At 30.9% G+C, this 20,517-nt stretch overlaps 1 protein-coding gene across 3 annotated transcripts in view; it reads left to right on the top strand.

Annotated features, from left to right (window-relative positions):
- LOC107436974 (Recombination repair protein 1) overlaps nucleotides 1-13,827 on the top strand; it is a 22,772-nt gene extending 8,945 nt beyond the window's left edge. For all 3 annotated transcript variants that reach the window (XM_016048821.3, XM_071186485.1, XM_071186486.1), the window contains 4 exons: nucleotides 1,319-1,390; nucleotides 8,523-8,666; nucleotides 11,789-11,969; nucleotides 13,614-13,827. In XM_016048821.3, coding sequence (XP_015904307.2) covers nucleotides 1,319-1,390; nucleotides 8,523-8,666; nucleotides 11,789-11,969; nucleotides 13,614-13,731 — 515 coding nt within the window. In that variant the 3' untranslated portion in view covers nucleotides 13,732-13,827. The remainder of the gene's footprint in view (nucleotides 1-1,318; nucleotides 1,391-8,522; nucleotides 8,667-11,788; nucleotides 11,970-13,613) is intronic.
- The last annotated feature ends 6,690 nt before the right edge of the window (nucleotides 13,828-20,517 follow it).

Below are 20,517 nucleotides of genomic sequence, written 5' to 3'. Positions count from 1 at the left end.
TTCTTTATTATTTTAATTGAAAAAATTAAGCAATGATATTGATATTATAGTAGAATATGTTTAGAATTAATATTTTCTTTTGTAATAGATTTATTCCTTTTTATTTATTTTTGATTGATTTCCCATAGGTAATTTCTGAACATATGCTAAATCGCGATGTCTAACGGACGATGTATCACGATTTAAAATTTCTGACATCAACCAGTCCTTATCATAGTATTTGGCAATTAAGCTACAATTTTAATTATTTGGCTACTATTTTTGATAAATTTTTGCTCCTGTTCAGGCAACTATTTTTATAGTTTTAGGCAACTATTTTCATGCTTGATGCTACTAAAAGCAACTATTTTTGTTCATTTTTTACTGTGGCAACCCTGCCTCCCCCATTTCATGGTGTTCTGAATATCTGAATTTGTCATAAAATCCCCACTCACAGTCATATTTTATTAAAATATTAAATGTTTTTATCATGTTCTTTAAAAGTTATGGTGTTCTTTCAAAAAATGAAAGAAAAAACATCATTTCTAGAGCGAAATCATTTCTTCTTTAAAATTTCTGTGATTTCAGAATTTTTGTTATTATTTTTATTTTATCAATTTGAAATTCTAGCTGAAGCAAGCCAGTCATTGGTGAATTTTTTTTATTCTGAAATGAGAACAGAAAAATCAGGAGTATTTCTTTCCTTTCAGATGAACAAGAAAAGTATCTTTAGAATACAATTCTACAAAAAAAATTTTGCTTTTGTATTTTTTTCAGCTATTTTATTGCTTTAACTCTTTATTTACTCCGTTTTTTTAAATTTAAAATCTTTAAATATGAATATACAAAGTATAACAGTTCTGGTTATACCTATCATTTCAATATATGATGTTATAATGCATTTTTGAATTTCTTGTTGCGTTTTTGTCGGAAAAAATAGTAGCTTCATTAAGTCATGAAAAATTCTAGGAATTAGTCATGGAAAGTCATGAATTTAAAAATCTTAAAATGTAGCAGATGCCCTGCCTTTAACTTATCTGCATTTAAAAACCCTCTGATTTTACCGCGGTGTTAAGACATTTCCTATTAGCGCCAAGTTGAGTGGCAACATCAGATTAATTTCTGAGGCGATCTATATATACTTTGAAAGTTTTTAATGGGAATAAACTCATAAATCTGATCTAATTCAGATCAGATCATCGTCACTTTTATATACATATAAAAAGTAGGTGTCGTTAACTACATTTTTAGTAAAGCAGTTAGCTGCAAAAAAAAATTTAGTTTTTCCAACCACTGGTTTATTGAGATGATACTGATGTATCTGTATTATTGTATCTAGGAGTTGAAGAACATGACAAAGAGGGTCGTGTGATCACTGCTGAATATGAAGCATTTTACCTTGTGGCAGCTTGTAAGTATTTTTTCTTCATGAAAAATTATTTTATGTATGCCGCCTCTCCCTGGTGAGAATAGGGAAATCTTGGAAAATACAGAAAATTTATAAATCACCTAAAAATGTAGGGAATTTTATATTTTTTCTTTACTTACTGGGAAAATACAGTGAATTTTGTTTTGTCTTTAAAAAAATGGTGACTACTCAAAACGTAATCTATAGGATATTTAAGTATTTTTAAAAGCTGTTCCTTTTAAGTTTTCCCTCAATTAAAATTAGAACAATTAGCCCACTATAGCTAACGCAACAAGGGAATTTTTTTTTTTCCTGATTTAAGTTGCATCTCTGTAATAAATTCACTGAAAAATTCAAACTTCAGCAGAGCTTGAAATTTACGGTGGTCCAGAACCACTAAATTTTAACTCAGACCTTAAAGAAGGCTGTTTTGATTTTGTGTCGCAAAATAGCATTTGTCATAATTGTGAACACTACACATTCTCTATTTTGAACTTTTTTATAGGCTTACCACCCACCTGGAGTTATCGGGGAATTTTTTTTTCTTGGTAAAGTTAGGCAAATTTGGATAAAATTTTCGAGAAATCGGGGGAAAATTCAGTATTATTTTACTACTCAATTCAGTATTATTTTACTACTTTTTATTTGACCCACTTTTTTTGGGTGGAAATTTATTGTCAACTTAGCAATTCTGTGCTTGCATCAAAACTTGCTGTATTATGATCCCGTTAAAGTAAGTAAGGTAAAATAGTCACTGAAAATAGAGTGGGTCTGAAAAATATGAATTTGGGAATGCTTTGAGTCTTAAAGTTGCGTATTGCAATAAGAATAAAACATTTGCTTAAAAGAAATTAAAAGTCTATTAAGTATCTTCTGTTTGCTCTTTAAATGAAAAGGTAGAAACAAAAATCTAAATTTTAAGGATATGTATGTTAGCCAAAACAGCACTTCATCAGGGGACACACTGGAACCTTTCTGTAGTCAGTAGTTAAACCAAAACTGACTGTGCCCTAAGGCTTCATGATAAAAGAACAAAATAAGAAAATGAATTCAAATATTGAAATAAAGATGAAAATTCAATGATACATTACAAAAAAAAAGCACAAGTCAAAAGTACACTGAGAAAATACTAATAAGAGCATGTGTACATATAAGAAATCTATAGTTACAGTTAGAAAAATTAAAATAAGATATAAATTACCAGATCTTTATAAATTTAGTGCTGACCCCTTTCGAAAAACTTTAAATGATTAAAAAATCCAATAAAGTGCTGCCATCTACATTCTTCAAGATCAAAAAATCCTAAATTTCACCCCATAGGCCTAATAATATTATTTATGTTTAAATGTTAGCAAATGCACTTGAATGACGATTTCTCATTCAGATATCTTGATGAGCAGTATTCTTTGGCTTAGTGAACTATTAAGGTTTCTTTTTTATGTCTACTACACATTTAAAGTCTTGTTTTTTTAGAGAAAAGAGGCTGAACTGATCTAGATCTTCATGTTAAGATATTTTATTCTAGCTGTTGTAACAAGTTTGACACATCTCTCTAAAGCCTGGGACTGACAGGGAAACTAGTATTTTTCTGATGTTCCGTAATTGATCAGTGATTTAATATCTTCACTTAATTCTCGCGGCATTTTGAAAAGTTATATCACACAAGAATTCTTATTAACGAAATAATTTCAAATAATCTGTAACTTTTGAAGTTCATCGTTTGTGGTACGAAATTGGGTCTTTGCTACAACAATATCCTGTCCGCCAACGATATCTGCTATACATTTTTAATTCCAGTTCTATTACCCCATTCTAGACTGCTAACTTTTGTCAACCTAGTCCTTGGGTTGTATATAAGAATTATCTTAAAAGCAAGACAAACCATTCCAAAGAAGAAGAAAAACTGCCAGAAATTTTGTGCCATCAGATTGCATTGAAGTCATTGGTGTGGTATATCCTTCCCAAATGCTACACCACTTAAGTGAAGATATTCATGCACTTAAATCACACATTTTGCTGGTGCTTGAAGCATTGGAGAAATACCACAGTTATGAAGAACTAAGTAAAAATTACGAATAATCGGTAAAAATTATTAAAAACTAATTAACTTTTTTTTTCTGAAACACTAAAAAATTGAGCTATTCATCAGGTATTAAATTTATTTAGAAATTCTAACCCTCATACAAGCATAAAAAACTAAAGCGTGTTTGTTCAAAAGCTGTAGCCAACTTGAAATTTTATTTTAAATGTGTGATTTTTCAAGTTTTTCTAAATTTCAAGTACGCAAAGGAAAGATTTTATACTGTTTTAATACAATTGGCAACTTTTCCTCGCTAAAAAAGTTCAAATTTTTTTTTTTTTTTTTCCAACCTACCTTACTGTGAAACTCATCCAGATTGCTAAAGAATTTGAGAAACTTCTGACCCCTTTAGAGACAATGCTGTAGGGCGAGAGAAGTATATTTGCACCTGTTCATAAAACCATGGGATTTTCTTTGTCTTTGTGGACTGGAATCATTTGAGCTCGTTTTGATGCTTTGGGGATATTTTTTTTAAGTTCACAAATTATTTGGTCCTAACTCAATAACAATACATTTTATTTCACACCCTTTTCTGAAAGCTTTCATACTCTCACCCTATGAAATCGATTAATTTTTTTTTTCACCTAGTCAACCTATAACATTTTTTCTTACAATCCACTAACAGCAATGTTTGTAGACCAATTGATGCTTATTTTCTCAATTTCATTTTAATCTTTTAAAACATTTTTAAAAAATGGAACCAGCTATATTTTGATAAGATTTAATTTTACTGTTTTGTTGATTTTCGATTCAAAATTCAAATTATGCTGTCAATCACAATGTCGAAAGTTTATAATTGCTTTGTTCTTTCTGGCGATGAAGCAACAATTTTACTATTTTATTGGTAAATACTTGATTCAAAATTCGAATTGTGTATTAATCCCACTGTCGAAAGTTCGTAAATGTTCCTTACATTCCAGAGATGATATTTCCGATACTGTTTCTCCTTTTCCCTAAAAAGCTGTCAAAAAGTAAGGAATGTATAGGAAACATATTAAATGAAGTATAAATATGGAATATTAAAAATTTCATTGATATGTGTTTATTAAGAAGTAGGAAAATAGATTTTTTTTTTTCTATATTCTTCAGATACTTGTTTCTAGTTGTCGGGGGGAAAAACAATTAACTAATCCAAACTATTAAAGCATGTGGCTAGATTGTAATTCTTTAAATATTTTGATTATTTTAAAAAAAGACAAAAATTTAAGGAATTTTATGTAGCTTTTCTCTTTAGAGTACGCACAGCAAGATATTCGACAATTTTGCATTTAAATGCTGAATATCTCTGTAAATAATAGTGCTAATTCCAAAGCAACAACATTATCCAAATATTTAAGTTTAGATACTGGTTTAAAGAAAATATAATCATTGAATTCTCTAAAGTTTTTGCAAATAGTGTGAAAAAACTGGGAAATAGCTCTATATTTAAAAGAAAATAAATTATTAAATTTCGAAGCAGAAATAAATTACAAAATATATTAGTGTATCATTGTCTGGAATTATTTTCTTTTTCTTAATAAAAATATATTTAACAATACCTGTCCAAGAATTTTTTTTTTTTTTTTTGGCACTCTGTATTTGCTTTTGATGCACTTTTTGCAAAAACTACTTCAAGTAACTCATTAAAGCATTTTTTATTCAATAAAAACTATATGTTCTACAAGCTAAACATGTTATTTTCTTCACGTCTATCTTTATTTTATTTTATTTTTTTCAAAAAGTTGTCATAAGACATTAAAAATATGAATTAAAAAAATGAAAAATAAAATGTTGCTAAATTGTTAAGATAAATCTAATCCAATTATTTTTTCAATATTATATATTTAAAAAAAAAAAGCTTCTTAAATAAAATACTTGAGAAAATTTGCATTTTACTTTTGGGTAAAATACCTATCTTACACTGTGTGAAAGAAATGAAGGGGGGGAAACTATTGTCCTGGAAATTTTAAAATTTTTACCTGTAAAAATCAGAGAAATTTAAAACTGATTTGAGTGGACATCCTGTTTTAAAAGTCTAATAGATCCATGTAAACAGACCAATAATATATGTATGGACTAACTATATTTTTTAGTTACTACTAGTCCTGTGGACCAGTGTCTAAATTTTCTTAATTTCATCTCCTGTTTTAAGATATTTTAGTCAATATTCATAATAAACTCACTTTAAAAAGCCTCAACTGTTATTCACCCAAAATAATTTAGTTACCTACTCTTTAAAAAGAACTGCTTCCTTACTGAACTATAATCGTAATGTAAATGTATTTTGATTTTTACTCTACTTTCTTATGCATCTTTAGTGAAATATCATATATATCAAAATGCGTAATATCATGTAATAACTGAATTTGATCCTCAACAATTTTAAAGTTACCGTCATATACTATTTTATGTGTATATTTCAAAAAGTAATTTTCACTCATTATTTAAATAAGAGAAAAATGTGTAGTTTATAAATAATAGTAATTAAAGGTATGCTAAGAAACAATTTCTGTGCATTTTTTTTTCCAAGAAAAAAAGTGAACTAGAAAAGCAAAATTTTTTTGATAAACAGCTTAAAAGATTTTTTTCTATAATTAATGCTGAAAATTATTTAAAGAAAATAAACATTTAAAATTGAATTTTTTTTAACAAAGTAATTTATTTAAAATCACTTAAAAAATTTATTCCCAAGCATGCTTGGTACTCATTTATCGACCCACTGAAGGGATGAAAGGCTGAGTAAACCCTTCCCGGCCCGAGGATCGAACCAGGGATCTGCGGCACGGCAGCGCTACCGCTCAGCCACCGGGCGTATTATTATTATACTACCCCCTTGAAAAAAGAGAAACTTATACAAATTTAACCAGTTGAAAATGAAGTGAGCAAAGTGAATATTTGTAATAGTAATCAGAATTAAACCTATAAACGCAAATAATTTTGCCTGTAATTTTTATTTCAACAGTTCATTAATTTTTCTTAAAAATGGAATATGAATAAAAAGGCAGTGTTTTTAAGGGATCGAGGCTTATTTTTACTAAAAGGACAAAGCAGGTGCATTTATAGAGATCAAAGTGCAGATGAACACTGGGGATTATATTTTCAATTTTGATTATTGGAAGAAAATGCGGACTGTTCTTACTTCACAATGTGTAGTTATGTTACTGATAAGATTTATTGATTTAATGAGAATTGAGTTTATTACAAGAATATAATTGTCTCGATCAAATTCTCAAAATTCAAAATTATTAGAATCAAAATACCAATTGTAAAATATTCATGTAACGAAATACGATGTTAGAATTCTAACTTTTATATTTATTAAAATTTCTTAACACTGTTTCTCAGAAGAATTTTGTATTATGGAATATGCATGAATTTCATGAAAATTGTCACAGAAAAAGAAATAAGCTGTTTAGAAACAATAAAATTGCTTTATTTAAAAAATAATAATAATAAATAAATAAAATACTATGCAACAGTTGTTACTTAATGAGATATAAGATATTAAACTTACGATGCAGATCTACATTGCTATCCATTTTAGGCTTAAATAATAGAAACTGATTGTAATCAAGGAATATCATGAATGAAAAACTTTTTTTTTTCTTCCTATTTCTCTTACTGATATTATTTCATTAAATACTGAAATCTAGAATGCCGAGATTTTCAGTGTTAAGTAATTATGGAAAAGTTAAGAAACAAAAGCTATTTTTCTTTTTCATTCATTCCTTATATTTTATTCCCCTCAGCAATTTTCTTTATTTGCCTTAGTAATTATTTATTAGCAATTGTTATTTTTTTTTTCTCTCAATAAGTGATATAACTTTGCAGCAAAATAACTTGGGTCCTCTTTGGGCCAGTATTCATGAATCTTGTCTCAGTAAGGGTTCAAACGACTTTCATTTTTCTGAGATTGGCCTAATTTTCCTATTCACTCGATATTTTACATCCACTTTACAACCAATATTGGTCCTGTATAGAATTGTCACATTCACCAGATCTACTATTTAGCCAATGTAGGCCCTATATAGGCTATTCTAATGCCAATATTAAAAAATCTAGACATCCCAATATTGGTCCCTCGATGCATGTTCTTATAGGACCCATATTGAGTCAATTTTGAACTCAATATGGTCCTATAACGTCCCATATCCGGACGTCCCTTTTCCGGAAGGGTCAATTTCCCGGACACTTTTTAACAATCAAAATAAACAAACATTTCTTCATCTTCCCCACTCTCTTAAAAAAAAAAAAGTATTTTGACAGGTTTTTTCCTTTCTTAACTTCTAGTGATCTATGCATTAAACCCATAAATCAACAGAAAAGAGAACAGAAGATCTACCAAGACCGTACCGTTAGTATCGCTCCTCCTCTGGAATGCAGGAAAGGGGGGGGAGATTTGTTTTCAAAAGAGCACAATTGAGTCCCCTCCCCCCTTCTTTCCTGTGCAGCTGGCTAGTAAAAGAGGCATTTCCTGATAAACCTTTTNTTTTTCAAAATGCGAGAAATTCGCGAATTTTGAAATTGGTTTATAGAATGCACGAATTTCTCTCAGTAATCATTTTTTAATGCGAGAATATAAAAAAATATGCGAGATTCTCGCGTTCTCGCACTGTAGTGAAAACACTGGTCCTCTTTGGGCCAGTATTCATGAATCTTGTCTCAGTAAGGGTTCAAACGGCTTTCATTTTTCTGAGATTGGCCTAATTTTCCTATTCACTCGATATTTTACAGCCACTTTACAACCAATATTGGTCCTGTATAGAATTGTCACATTCACCAGATATTTTGTATCTACTATTTAGCCAATGTAGGCCCTATATAGGCTATTCTAATGCCAATATTAAAAAATCTAGACATCCCAATATTGGTCCCTAGATGCATGTTCTTATAGGACCCATATTGAGTCAATTTTGAACTCAATACAATACAATACAATAGCCAAGGTAAAATTGTTGCTAGGGATTCTTTCAGCTTAATTACTAAGTAATAATTGCTTGTATGAGCTGCAAATCAACTGCATTGTGAGTTAACGGTTTTTAAAATGAGGAATGACTTTTCAATTTTATCAAACAGATGTACCTAATGCCGGAAGAAAATTGGTCCGTTTAGATTACAGAATGCAGTGGGATAAGGATTTTTGCACCTATATCAAGAACTTGGATGAAAAAAAACCAGTTGTCCTTTGTGGTGACTTAAATGTTGCTCATGAAGAAATAGGTAAAAATTTTTTTTTTACTTTTCTGTTTTCATTGTATATTAATTATGTAAACCCATTTTAGGCCAAGGGTAGAAATTTTTTAAAGTACGGTATTATTTTCATTGAAATATGTTTAAATTACATTCTTTTAACAAAAAATAAGTTTGTGCGTAGAAAATAATATTTTATTTTTGAAATAAAATGGTGTGTATATGCGGCATTGGCCAGATCAATGAACAATTTGTTTAATTCAACAGTTATGTTTTTAATGGAAACATTCAAAACATTTTGGATGCAAATGGGCTTCATTTGATGCATAAATATATTGTGTGGTTTCTGCACACTTTACATCGTCTGCAGGCTTTTTTTCATGCTTACTTCTTGTTTGTCCGATTTTATCAGTCCATATTTCTTTTGGTATAGCTGCGGATGATGGGGGACCTTTGTTAAGATGGGTAACTTGTAATGTACTTTGATCCAGATGGATATTTCTTGGAATCATATTTTAATAGGGCAATAGCTGTATAAGATTTAAAGTCTTCAAGTGATATTTTTCAGCTAGTTGAAATTCTATGAAGCTTCCCTGAATTTACTATAACGCTATCAATGATATTTGTAAATAATGGCCGCCATCATTTCTTACTTTGAATCTTGATACGGTAATTAGCTATGGCATTGTCATGTAGGTCTACACCTCCTGTATGCTTTATGTAATCCGAAATAACGGTGGGTTGTGAAATCACTTCTTTTCTTTCTTTGCGACTGTTTCCTTTGTCATTTACAAGGGGCAAAATGGTACTGTATTTAGTAACAATTGTTACCACAGCATTGTCATTCCATTTTAATGCACATGTTTCTGCATCCTCGTTGAATACAAAAACGTAAAAGAAAATATGCTTTTTTTCTTTATATTTTTGGAGTCATCCAATATACAACCAGCTATACGATTTTCGCAGCCTGTGCAGATGCAAAGAAACATTTTTCTTTCAAAATTTCGAATAAACCATAGGCAGAGAAAAAATTATCAAAATTAATTTTGTACGTCTGAGGTTTTGAAAGAACGCTAAGTAACTTCAGAACAACGTTTGTTCCTAATGGTATATTTTGTTTATTACTGTTAGCCACAGCATCTCTATAAGGAATGAATTGGAAAAGGTATATGTCAAATGAGCACAAATACCAAAGTTTAAATCCAAACCTTACAAGCTTCTGCTTTACAAACATTTTTGATGAATGCCCCCTGTAATAAGGCAGTAACCTCTTCTTCAATTGACATATGTAGAGAAAATATTCCAAATTGTAGATACTTTTGACTTATGTGCATAAAAAATGGGTGTAGCTTAGCAAATATGGCTGTTTTATCAGGACAAGAGTTAACCGACAAATAAATATTTTGCTTTATGCTTTTAAATCTGTTTCGACTCTTGCATTTCCGAATTATTCACAGTCCTTTATACTCATCTAAAGACCAGTACTTATCTATTTGAGGAAGTGTAATATATCCAGAAAGAGTATACAGAATAAAATATACCTCTGGATACCAGGAAGAATATGGTATCCAGAGAGTGAGTAATGTATGGTATAGAGAGAATTAGTAATCTATCTAGTAAATGTTTATAGAAATCACTTTAAACTTTCAATAAAACTCTGAAGCCTTGCATAAAAAGGGGTTTTTCAAATTTTGCCTATTTCAAATGCATTCATCCAATGGTGCGTTAACGCACCATTAAATTTGAATTAAAAATTTGTGTATTTTTTTTTTTATTATTTTTTTTTTTTAATTTTACTTTCAGAACTTACAACTTTAACCCATTATGGAAACATAAAATAAATCTCAAGTGGTATAATTATACAGTTTTAAAAGATGGATTTTTTCAATAACAGTTTTGAAAATAAAAAACAGGCATGTTTTGAAAATTTCTCAACAGAAAGTATTTACTCCAATTGAATTACTAATATTTTATAGATGTCTTCAGAAACCTTAAAAACAGCAGAAAAATAAAATTATTGAAAAATATTTGCCACAGTGTTAATAAAAAAATATTTATCAAAATGATGCATTTACGCACATTTGGCCAAAAATGGGTTAAATCACAAATAAAAACTTGCTGTTCATAAATTTTTTTGTTCTTATTAATATTATAATTATTTTTCAAAGTTTATTTTATTTATTTGTTCTCTCCTTCGGTAAATAATATCTTTGCATTAATATCTAAAATTCCTGTTTTCAATTTGTATTGTTTGACATCTTATTCTAACATGAAATTAATAATTTCTACACCTTAATTTTTTAACAAAAAATTTCTTGCATTTATTTTGCTTTGAATATTATAAAAAGCCTTTTTATTGTGATGTTACATTGCAGATTCTATAATTTGTGATGGGTTGCCACAGGAAACAAAAAATCCAAAAAGCGGTGACTAATAAAATAAATTTTTCATTAAAATATATTCTCAGCAACTTTTTCTAGCATTTTTTTTTTTTTTTGAGTTAACTATTGAAAGTGAATAATTTGAAGTGTAAGTAATAGTGGTAATTAGAATTGAATAATTAAAGAGAATAAATAAACAAAAATTAGTTGAGTTACATTTTTAGTCACCTGTGGTATCTCTGCTTTTATAATTTTACACATTGTTGCTTAAGGCTCTATGTGACTCCAAAATCTTATTTTGATGTCTACTTTTTAGTTTTGCTAGTGCTGTTATTTTAAAGTGCCTAGTAACAGTCTTTAAAAAACAGTTCATTATTTTTTTTATAAATATAATAAGCCATGTTCTTATATAAAATCTTCTTTGTATAATTAAAATAAATAACATTTGGGTTTTATCAAATATAATTTCACCTTTACAATCATTTATCCATCCTATCTAGCAACTTCACAGATTTTTGTCAATATTAAAAGGGATAGCTTAACTGTTATTTCTGATTAAATATTTCAAACCTATAAGTTTTTTTTTTTTGTTTTTTTTTTTAAAGAACATAATTTTCTGTGGCTCTAGTATGCCTGGCATTGCAATTTTCAAGCCCTTTAATGCAGATTAAATCTTGTATTGGTAAAGCAACAATAAGGAAATTCTTGTAACTTGTCTGTATATAAAACACAATTTCAGTTATAATTAATGTATATTACATTGTTCATTAGATCTTGCAAATCCAAAGAATAATAAGAAAAATGCTGGTTTCACTAAAGAGGAAAGAGAAGGTTTTTCTGCCCTGTTGTCTGAAGGCTTCATTGATTCATTTCGCCATTTATATCCTGATGCAGGGGATGCCTACACTTTCTGGACATATATGGCGAATGCACGTGCAAAAAATGTTGGATGGTAAGTGACTTCCATCTCAATATTTGAAAGTTAAATTATTATTTTTTTCTTATCAATGTATGATTTTAATCATGTTTTTTTTTTTAAATCATTTTGTGTATGAGAAAGAAATAGCTGTAAACTACATGTATATATATCAGGGTGGCCACCCACCTGGAAAACCTAGAATTATCAAGGAATTTTTTATATACTAGAAAAATCAGTGATTTTTAAAGAAAAATTGGAATTTTTTCTTTGAGTTTTTTTACTAATTTAAATTATTTTCTTATTTAAAATTATTTTACCATGTGTTATACCCACTTTTAGACCAAAATTTATTGCCAAACAATTGAAATACCATCACCTTAGCAATACTTTGCTTGCATCAAAATTCGGTCCATTATAACCCTGTTAAACTAAAATGCCACATGAAGCTCCAATGGTTTCTTAAAGAATAGAGAACCTTTCCAGGTCACCTCATTCCGATTAGGTGACCTGGCTATCACTCTATACCGTGAGTCAAAGATGATAAAATAACATTAAAAAAATAATATTTTAAATTAAATACTTTATAATATTGACACTTTTCTTGTACCCATCCTACATTTTATGAGGAGAGAAAAGGGCTATCGACCTGTAAATTTTAGGATTTTTAAGTGGAAAAATCAGGGAAATTTGAAACCTGATTTGAGTGGCTACTCAGATATATAAATATATAATAACATGTATTCTAGAAATTTTGTTTTATGTACTGTCTATTTATCACATCTGATGTGGAGACTTGTAGGTGCAGGTTGCGAAAGTAATAGACTAGTCTATTTATTATGAGGAGAAAATAGTGTTTTGGTATGGGGAGCTAAAAACTCGTTTTCACTTAGCTATTAGTTTCATCTAATACCCCACTACTAATATACTTGGCGGTAGCCGCCCCAACTGCTTCCTGAAATGAGCCGGCTTTTCGACGCACTGAGAGCTCATAACGAGATAGACAGACAGTATCTCTACATACTTTTTTGGTTGTAAAACATAAAAGGATTTCTCTAAACTTATTAAAGTAAAATTGATAAAGACTTGATTTGCAAAATCTTAATTTAACAACAAATGACTTTTGGCAGCTGTTTACAAAACAGTTTGGTAAAAAATCACTATGATTCATCAAAACTGTTCTTCAAGAAATGACCCCAAAAAGTTTACTTTTGCAAATTCAATTAAGTTTTTATTATTGAGAAAATTTTGCTGCATTAAAAAAAAAATGATTTTGAAATGAGGTTTATATAGAGTAAAATTTTGTTGAAACTGTTGATGTAATGAAATTCAGAGATCAGTGGATCAGAGAAAGACATGTTTATTAGAACACAGAGAGTTACACAGTTGGAACATACACTGGGACAGGAGAAATAGGAAAGAACATCGTATAGACAGTTACGTGTATTTATAGCCTTCTTGGGCTCAAAGTTAACGGTGAATCAGAACAGTCTGATAACTATAACATGCAAACTGTGTAAAATTTAATTATTTTAACTATTAACTTTACTAATGAAAGAAAACCCTTTCCAATGAATAATTTTTTTATTGCTAAACTTTTTCTGATTGGAAATTTTATTGCATTTAATCTAATTTAATGAGTGTAAATATTAATTTAGTGTTTTTGTTTTCCTGTTTCAGGAGATTAGATTATTTTGTTTTGTCCAAGAAGTTAACTGATCATCTCTGTGATAACGTCATTAGAAAAGATGTTTTTGGAAGTGACCATTGTCCCATTACCTTATTTTTATCTCTTTAAATATCTACTCATTTCATTTTTGTCTGTATTTTGATTCATTTTGTCAAAATTATCACCATCTGTGATTGTGTTTAATAAAAAAAAAATTCCTTTTTATGCTGCATTTCATATATTTATTTATTATAATTAAGTGAGAGTAAAATTAACTGATTTTTGAAAAAAGAAAGTTTAGTCGAAGTATACATTTAAAATTTGATGTAATGTTTTAATTACTCATTAAAAGTTACATTCTAGGTCATAAAAAAGCCAAGTAAATTTCATATTGTAGAACTCTTATCTCTTTTTTTCTATAAACAGTTTTTAAAATTAAATTAAGTGAGAATTTACATATTGTGTAACAAGTCAGATTTTAGTTCTGCTTGCAACAGCTTTTGGAAACTACTCCAAAACTTATTTAGAAAAAATCTTATTTTAATTTTATTATTTAAAACTGTCACAATTGCTACCATGTTAGCATATATGACATTTTTACGATGAAATGTGTCAAACCTTTAATGAAAGCTAGAAAATTAATACAGTTGAACTATCCATAAAGCATTGTATCTAATAGCGTGTTATTGGCGAGCACCGAAGCATGAAGAATGTGGAGAAATGGAGACTATTTAATTGTATCATTTCTCAAAACTGTATTGTAATTTCTTGTTTGCATTATTAATTTTATGATTTTTTGTAATTTTTTAGATGTTATTGGAAAATTGTTTTAACTAAGATTGGTATTACTGACCACATTAATTAGGGATAACCTTTTACTGACAGTGTATAATTTTCTCAACTATTCGTACTCTGCTGCATTTCGTTAATTCCTGTCCCAAGACAGAATTTTTTGGGGACTTATTTTAAATCAGAGTTTCTCAATTAGTCTTTTTTTTTTTAATGTTTGTATAACACTCTCACTAAACTTTCTTTTCCGACAGCACTAAACTTAATACAATATACTGATAAAATAATACTTGTTCCATACCATTGTTCTTAACCTTAGTGCTACTCTGTTATCTTGTAATGAAAAAATTATAATTTTTTTTAAATAATTTTTACTGAAATTGCTTTTAAACAGAATATTTGGGAGAAAAAACTGGTTCAATTTTAAGTAAATTTTTTATTAAAATTCTATTGTGGCTTGTTTAAAATTTTCTGACATTTTTTTTATTATAACATTAAATTTCTTTAAAATTTTAGAAAGTATCATACATTGTGTTTCTGATAATCAGTTCACTTTGAAAGATTTTTTTTTAATGGTATGTGGAGGGGATATACTTATCTGGTTATAAATTTTCGTTTTTTCAGCAAATATTACTTTGTAAAAATAGAAATACAATTTGGGATCCGAGCAATTATAGTAGTGTCATTGATAATGGCATGGAACCGTGGATATTTGCTCCCCTCAATGATTATAAAAGTTCCATTAATTGTGATTTATGCAACAAAAAAAGATCATGAATAATCATTTTGAGCTGAAGTTAAATGTAAAAAAAAATGCTAAGAAAATAAAAATCATTTTGCAAATGATTAGTAAATAAGTCTCGCTTAATGTTATAGACAAATAAGAAATGCATGAATCATTGATTTTAATTTAGCCAAGTGAATGACAACCTGTGAAATGAAAAATATGTGCATGTATTATTTTTGCTGATATGGAAGGCTTTTTTTTCTATTGTGAAATTCTGAGAAATAAAAACTATTTTCATTTTTTCCTCTGCAAAAAATGGATGTCCAAGATGCGATGGGTTTGGAAATTGTTTAATGCTTTGAACCGCTCCTAGAAATTAGTATTATTCCTAATTATTTTTTACATTTCTTTGCAAATAAAATTATTTTCATTAGTGTGTTCAATTCAAAATACAATGTGCGTGTAATCTGCATTTTTCAAAGTTGTAAATCTTTATATGTTGGGAAAAAAAATTTTGGTCTTGCCATTCACTTATAACTTTATAAATATAGTTAATAATTTAACTATATTTATAAAGTTATATAATTTTTATTCAAGATTTTTCTATAAAAGAAGAAAACTGACACAGGTAATAATGGAAAGGTTGAAATCTTTCCTCAGTGGCTCCATAACCCTAAAATGGACTTGTTTGATTAAGTTTTAAAAATTAATGATTTTTATGATGTTAAATATTTTTTTTAACCTTTTGCTTACTAAAGAGAAGCATCCCACAGAAGCTTGTTGTGGGTCATGAAGCTTGAGGCTCCACAATTCCGTGGCAAATTAAAAGATTGTAGTCAACTTTTCCTTCCTGACAACGTGATTGATCTAAAGCTAGATGGGCTTCAAGCCGTTCTTCACAGATAGGCTCCATCTACTTACTTCTGGTTCAACAAGTGGACCAGAATGACAGGCTTCACAGGTGCTATAAACGCCGTCAGCAGAGTTAAAACAGTTTATCTCTGTAAAGTCTGTGCTAGCTTTTTCGTGAAATATAAATTTAATATGAAAAAAGGAAGTAAATATTTTTAATATGGTGTTAGTAGTATGCTAAATTTCTTATGCTTCCTCCTTTAACTTATAAAGTCGAAATTTTGTTTCATTTCATCTAATTTACATATTAATGTGCTAAAAATGATTTTTTTTTTTTTTTTAAATTTTCTTTTGCAAGAGTAGCAGTGATTGATACAGAGTTGTGTCAGAAGGTCACACATACATACATATCTTAAGTCACATTTTCTATGAAGCTCTTTTTCTATTCAAGAGGACGTATGAATCAAAACTACTAACTAATATAACCTATTTTACCATGTTGGCGACGTTCCGACGTTGCTCCCTCTTTTTGAAAATAAACTAAAAGTTTTCCTTCAGTCAAGATTACAGGTCCAGAATGCAAAATAATGTACATTTACTTACTACTTCAAAATAGACGATTTATCCATTTAAAGACATAAAAATACGTTTCTGCAAAAAAAGAAGAAAAAAATTAGTGGCTCGAAATAGCCACATCAATATTTGGTGTCAGATATATTTTCCTAGAAAAGTGCAAAATCTCATATTGTTTCATCTAATAGTTTTCGAACTATGTCAATGAGAAGCATATTCTGTTAATATTTTCTGAAACAGAAGTGACGGTGGCAGGAATTTTCCTTTGATATAAAAAAAATAAGTTTTTTTTTATTTATTTCCAATTGCAAGGCATATATTACATTTATAAAAACAAGCCAATGCAAAACAATGAGCAAGCAATTATAAATATTGACCGAAGTCATTGAAGCCTCGGGCGCATTCTCTAGCTCTCCAATGCAGGGCGGTCTCGGAGTCGGCCGGCAGAGCCACGAAGTGCCTCGCATCGACTCAGATGAGCTCTATTCAGAGGTTCTCCCAGATCGCATAATGAACAAAGATCTCGAGGGGAGTCGAAAATACCAATTGTATGGAGATGTTCACTCAGGTAGTCATGCCCCGTAACAACTTCCGTCTTCCCCCTTCTCCGATGACCGTCGTAAAGCTTTGGACAAAATTTAGAACGCATGCAAAAAATTGTAGACCAGTTGTGTTGTTGTCGTATCTATGCATGCAGTGCTAGTGCAAAGATTAGAGTCCTCCAAAAGTCTTGATTGCAAGTTCTGGAGCCCGATGGCTGTGGAGAATTTCGATGGGGGGTGCTCCAAGTTGAAAGAGGGAGCCGACAATGACCTGGCAGTCAAAAACATGGTCTGGAGTTAGTTGCAAATGAGGACAGTACTTGCAGATGGGATAGGATTTTATATTGGTGTGTGAGATCTTCATACCTTTGAAATATCTAGTACGTAGCCTAGCTATTGTAGTGGAGAGGTTTCTAGGGCAGTTTAGATCGAGGATTGCTGCCTTGCTAAAAAGCTGGTTGAATATCCTTCGCCTGGCGACAGCAGCACAGGTGACAGCTCGAGGTTGATCTTCGTCGCGTGCTTCCTTCGCAAGGGCATCTGCGCATACGTTCCCCTCGATTCCTACATGAGCTGGGATCCACTGGAGAGTGCAGCGGATATTTAGTAAATGGAGATGGGTATTAATTTCTTGCGTTATTGATGTCTTACCGTTATGTATGGCTTCGAGTGCTGATTTTGAGTCTGAGAAAATCACAATTTCTCTTACTGGGTCGTTTAAAGAATGGGAGCGACAAATGACCCAATAAAAGAAATTGCGATTTTCTCAGATTCAAACCAGACCAGTTAGCCGTATAAATATGTTGACGAGGATACACCACGAGGAGGTGGGTTTACGCTGCACCCCAGTTAATAATCAACTTTGCGTCGTTTGCGCTGTTTAATTGTAAACATTTTTATAAACTCAAAATTTTTTTAAAAAGTTTCCGCAGTACGTTTTNTGTACCAGCAATAAAACGAACTTATACGACACCTATTCTCCGATCCGAACCAACACAGCTCTAAAAAGCTGGTTGAATATCCTTCGCCTGGCGACAGCAGCACAGGTGACAGCTCGAGGTTGGTCTTCGTCGCGTGCTTCCTTCGCAAGGGCATCTGCGCATTACGTTCCCCTCGATTCCAACATGAGCTGGGATCCACTGGAGAGTGCGGCGGATATTTAGTTGGGTATTAATTTCTTGCGTTATTGATGTCTTACCGTTATGCTTCGAGCGCTGATTTTGAGTCTGAGAAAATCACAATTTCTTTCATTGGGTCTTTTAGAGAATGGGAGCGACAAATGACCCAATAAAAGAAATTGCGATTTTCTCAGACTCAAACCAGACCAGTTAGCCGTATACATATGTTGACGAGGATACACCACGAGGAGGTGGGTTTACGCTGCACCCCAGTTAATAATCAACTTTGCGTCGTTTGCGCTGTTTAATTGTAAACATTTTTATAAACTCAAAATTTTTTTAAAAAGTTTCCGCAGTACGTTTTGAGTATGTAATTAAATTGATTATTATTATTTATTTTTTGAACTTCGTGCAGCATTCGTCTACATTAAAGCTATCCTCTTCCTCTATAAAAGTTTTCCAAATACTTGTCTTCAGTCAAGATTACCGGTTCAGGATGCAAAATAATGTCTTCCTCTTCTTTCTTCCTTATCCCCAAAATTAGCAGGGCTAAACAATGTCCATGAAATTCATGACCCGGAGGAAGTCGGCCACCAAAAGTGGGCTATTTAGAATGTCCCTTTTGTCCAGTCCTAGACAGTCCGGGATATGTTGGGGAGAAGACTCTACCCTCGAAAGAAAGAGACTTAAGGTGGCTGCTGGTAAGTCTGGTAAGCGCCGTCTGGTCCTTGCGGTTGGAAAATAATGTACATTTACTTACTACTTCAAAACTACTAATTCAGGGGCTCTAGTCTACATAACGTTTGAATTTTTATTTAAAATGATGAGAAAGCTTTCCAAGAGAACGTCGCTAACTTCCTCCCTCGCCTTAACTCTCAATTTTTGATGAAACTGGCTCAATCGAAAATATTAGGTCCATGACGATTTGTTTGAATAATGAGCTTTCCAACGGCAAAGAGAGGATAAGATTTATTTAGGAAAATACAATAATTGTGAAATGGATGCATGATGTGTATGATCAGCCTGATATATATGCTTGTCGTGCATTATTTTTTGATTCGCTCTTTAAAATTTTAAATGAAGTTCGTATAAAATTGACTGATTCTAATTGCATTTTCTAATAAATAAAAATTAAGAAAGAAAACGAAAGGTCATAAATATATGTCGAATGGCCAAAAGCAAAATTTGCCGAATAGGGAAAATCTCAAAGAGGTCGCTAAGACCTCCCGTGCTCTTGGGGTATATGCCCTTTCCCTGAAAAAAAAAGTCCCGCAGTGGACTAATCGTTAAGACACGGTTCAAGAGTGGCGCTAGACTTAGCCCGACAGGGGGTCAGCAATGCCCCGACAGGGGGGCTAATATAATTTTGAAAATAAGCAATAATTTTTAATATACGAAAAATAATTAATATGACATAGACATATTTGTTCTGATAATAAATAAACAATATATGCACATCCATCATAAGATTCAACAGTGTTCTCAATTAAATATTCTACTCAAACAATAAAAAATTTATGCACAACTAGAAAAAATTCCAAAAATTCGAACCTACTACTACTAATGTTTAATTCCGTAGCCTTGTAATTTTAAACCTAATCCAGCAGACAAGAGAACTCCAGGATCAAGTAGTGGAAGAAATTTTTGCATTCGTGGAGGACGTTTTGATAGCCCGCATTTGAGTTACATGGAGAGGAAAACCACGAAATCCTCCCGCGGTTAGTCTGATACCCAGGGAACTCTAAGAAATGATCCGTTTACCACTGAGGATATTTCACGTCAGCACTGTGGTCGGTGAAAGCCGGGTGTGGAATTCATATCACTCAGCCATCACTGGGATTCGAACTCGGTGCACCTCATTCGGAGGAGAATGCTCTATCCCTTGAGTCCAACTTTATTGAGTAATAACTCTGCGGCAGGTACCAATTTTCCAATTTTATTGATTGGTACCAATTTTATTGATTTACTTAAATTTAATCACCTTCAAAATGTAAATGGTAATTCAATCGTAATTTTTGTAGAAAAAAAGGGAAATAAACCGTTTTTCCTCTAAACCTGCAATGAATGCAGAAGCAACCACGAGGGTTAGTGAGCAAAATGAACAGGTAGCGGAGCCTTCCAGTTCTTTAAATAATTGTTAAATTACTAGTTATTAACATGCATACTTAAAAAAATACGAAAAACATTTTTCAGTATTAAGAAATAATAATTAAAAACTGCCATCAGCTGGAATAGAGCCCCCGATCTCACAGTTTTGTGTTAGATTTCATAATCATCAGCCCCAAATATACAAACCTGCCTTGCGGATATTTTT

This window comes from Parasteatoda tepidariorum, chromosome 10 (genome assembly GCF_043381705.1).
Source record: "Parasteatoda tepidariorum isolate YZ-2023 chromosome 10, CAS_Ptep_4.0, whole genome shotgun sequence".
Lineage (NCBI taxonomy): Eukaryota > Metazoa > Arthropoda > Arachnida > Araneae > Theridiidae > Parasteatoda > Parasteatoda tepidariorum.
The sequence above is the reverse complement of the archived record's forward strand: the minus strand, read 5'-3'. Positions and strand labels throughout refer to the sequence as shown.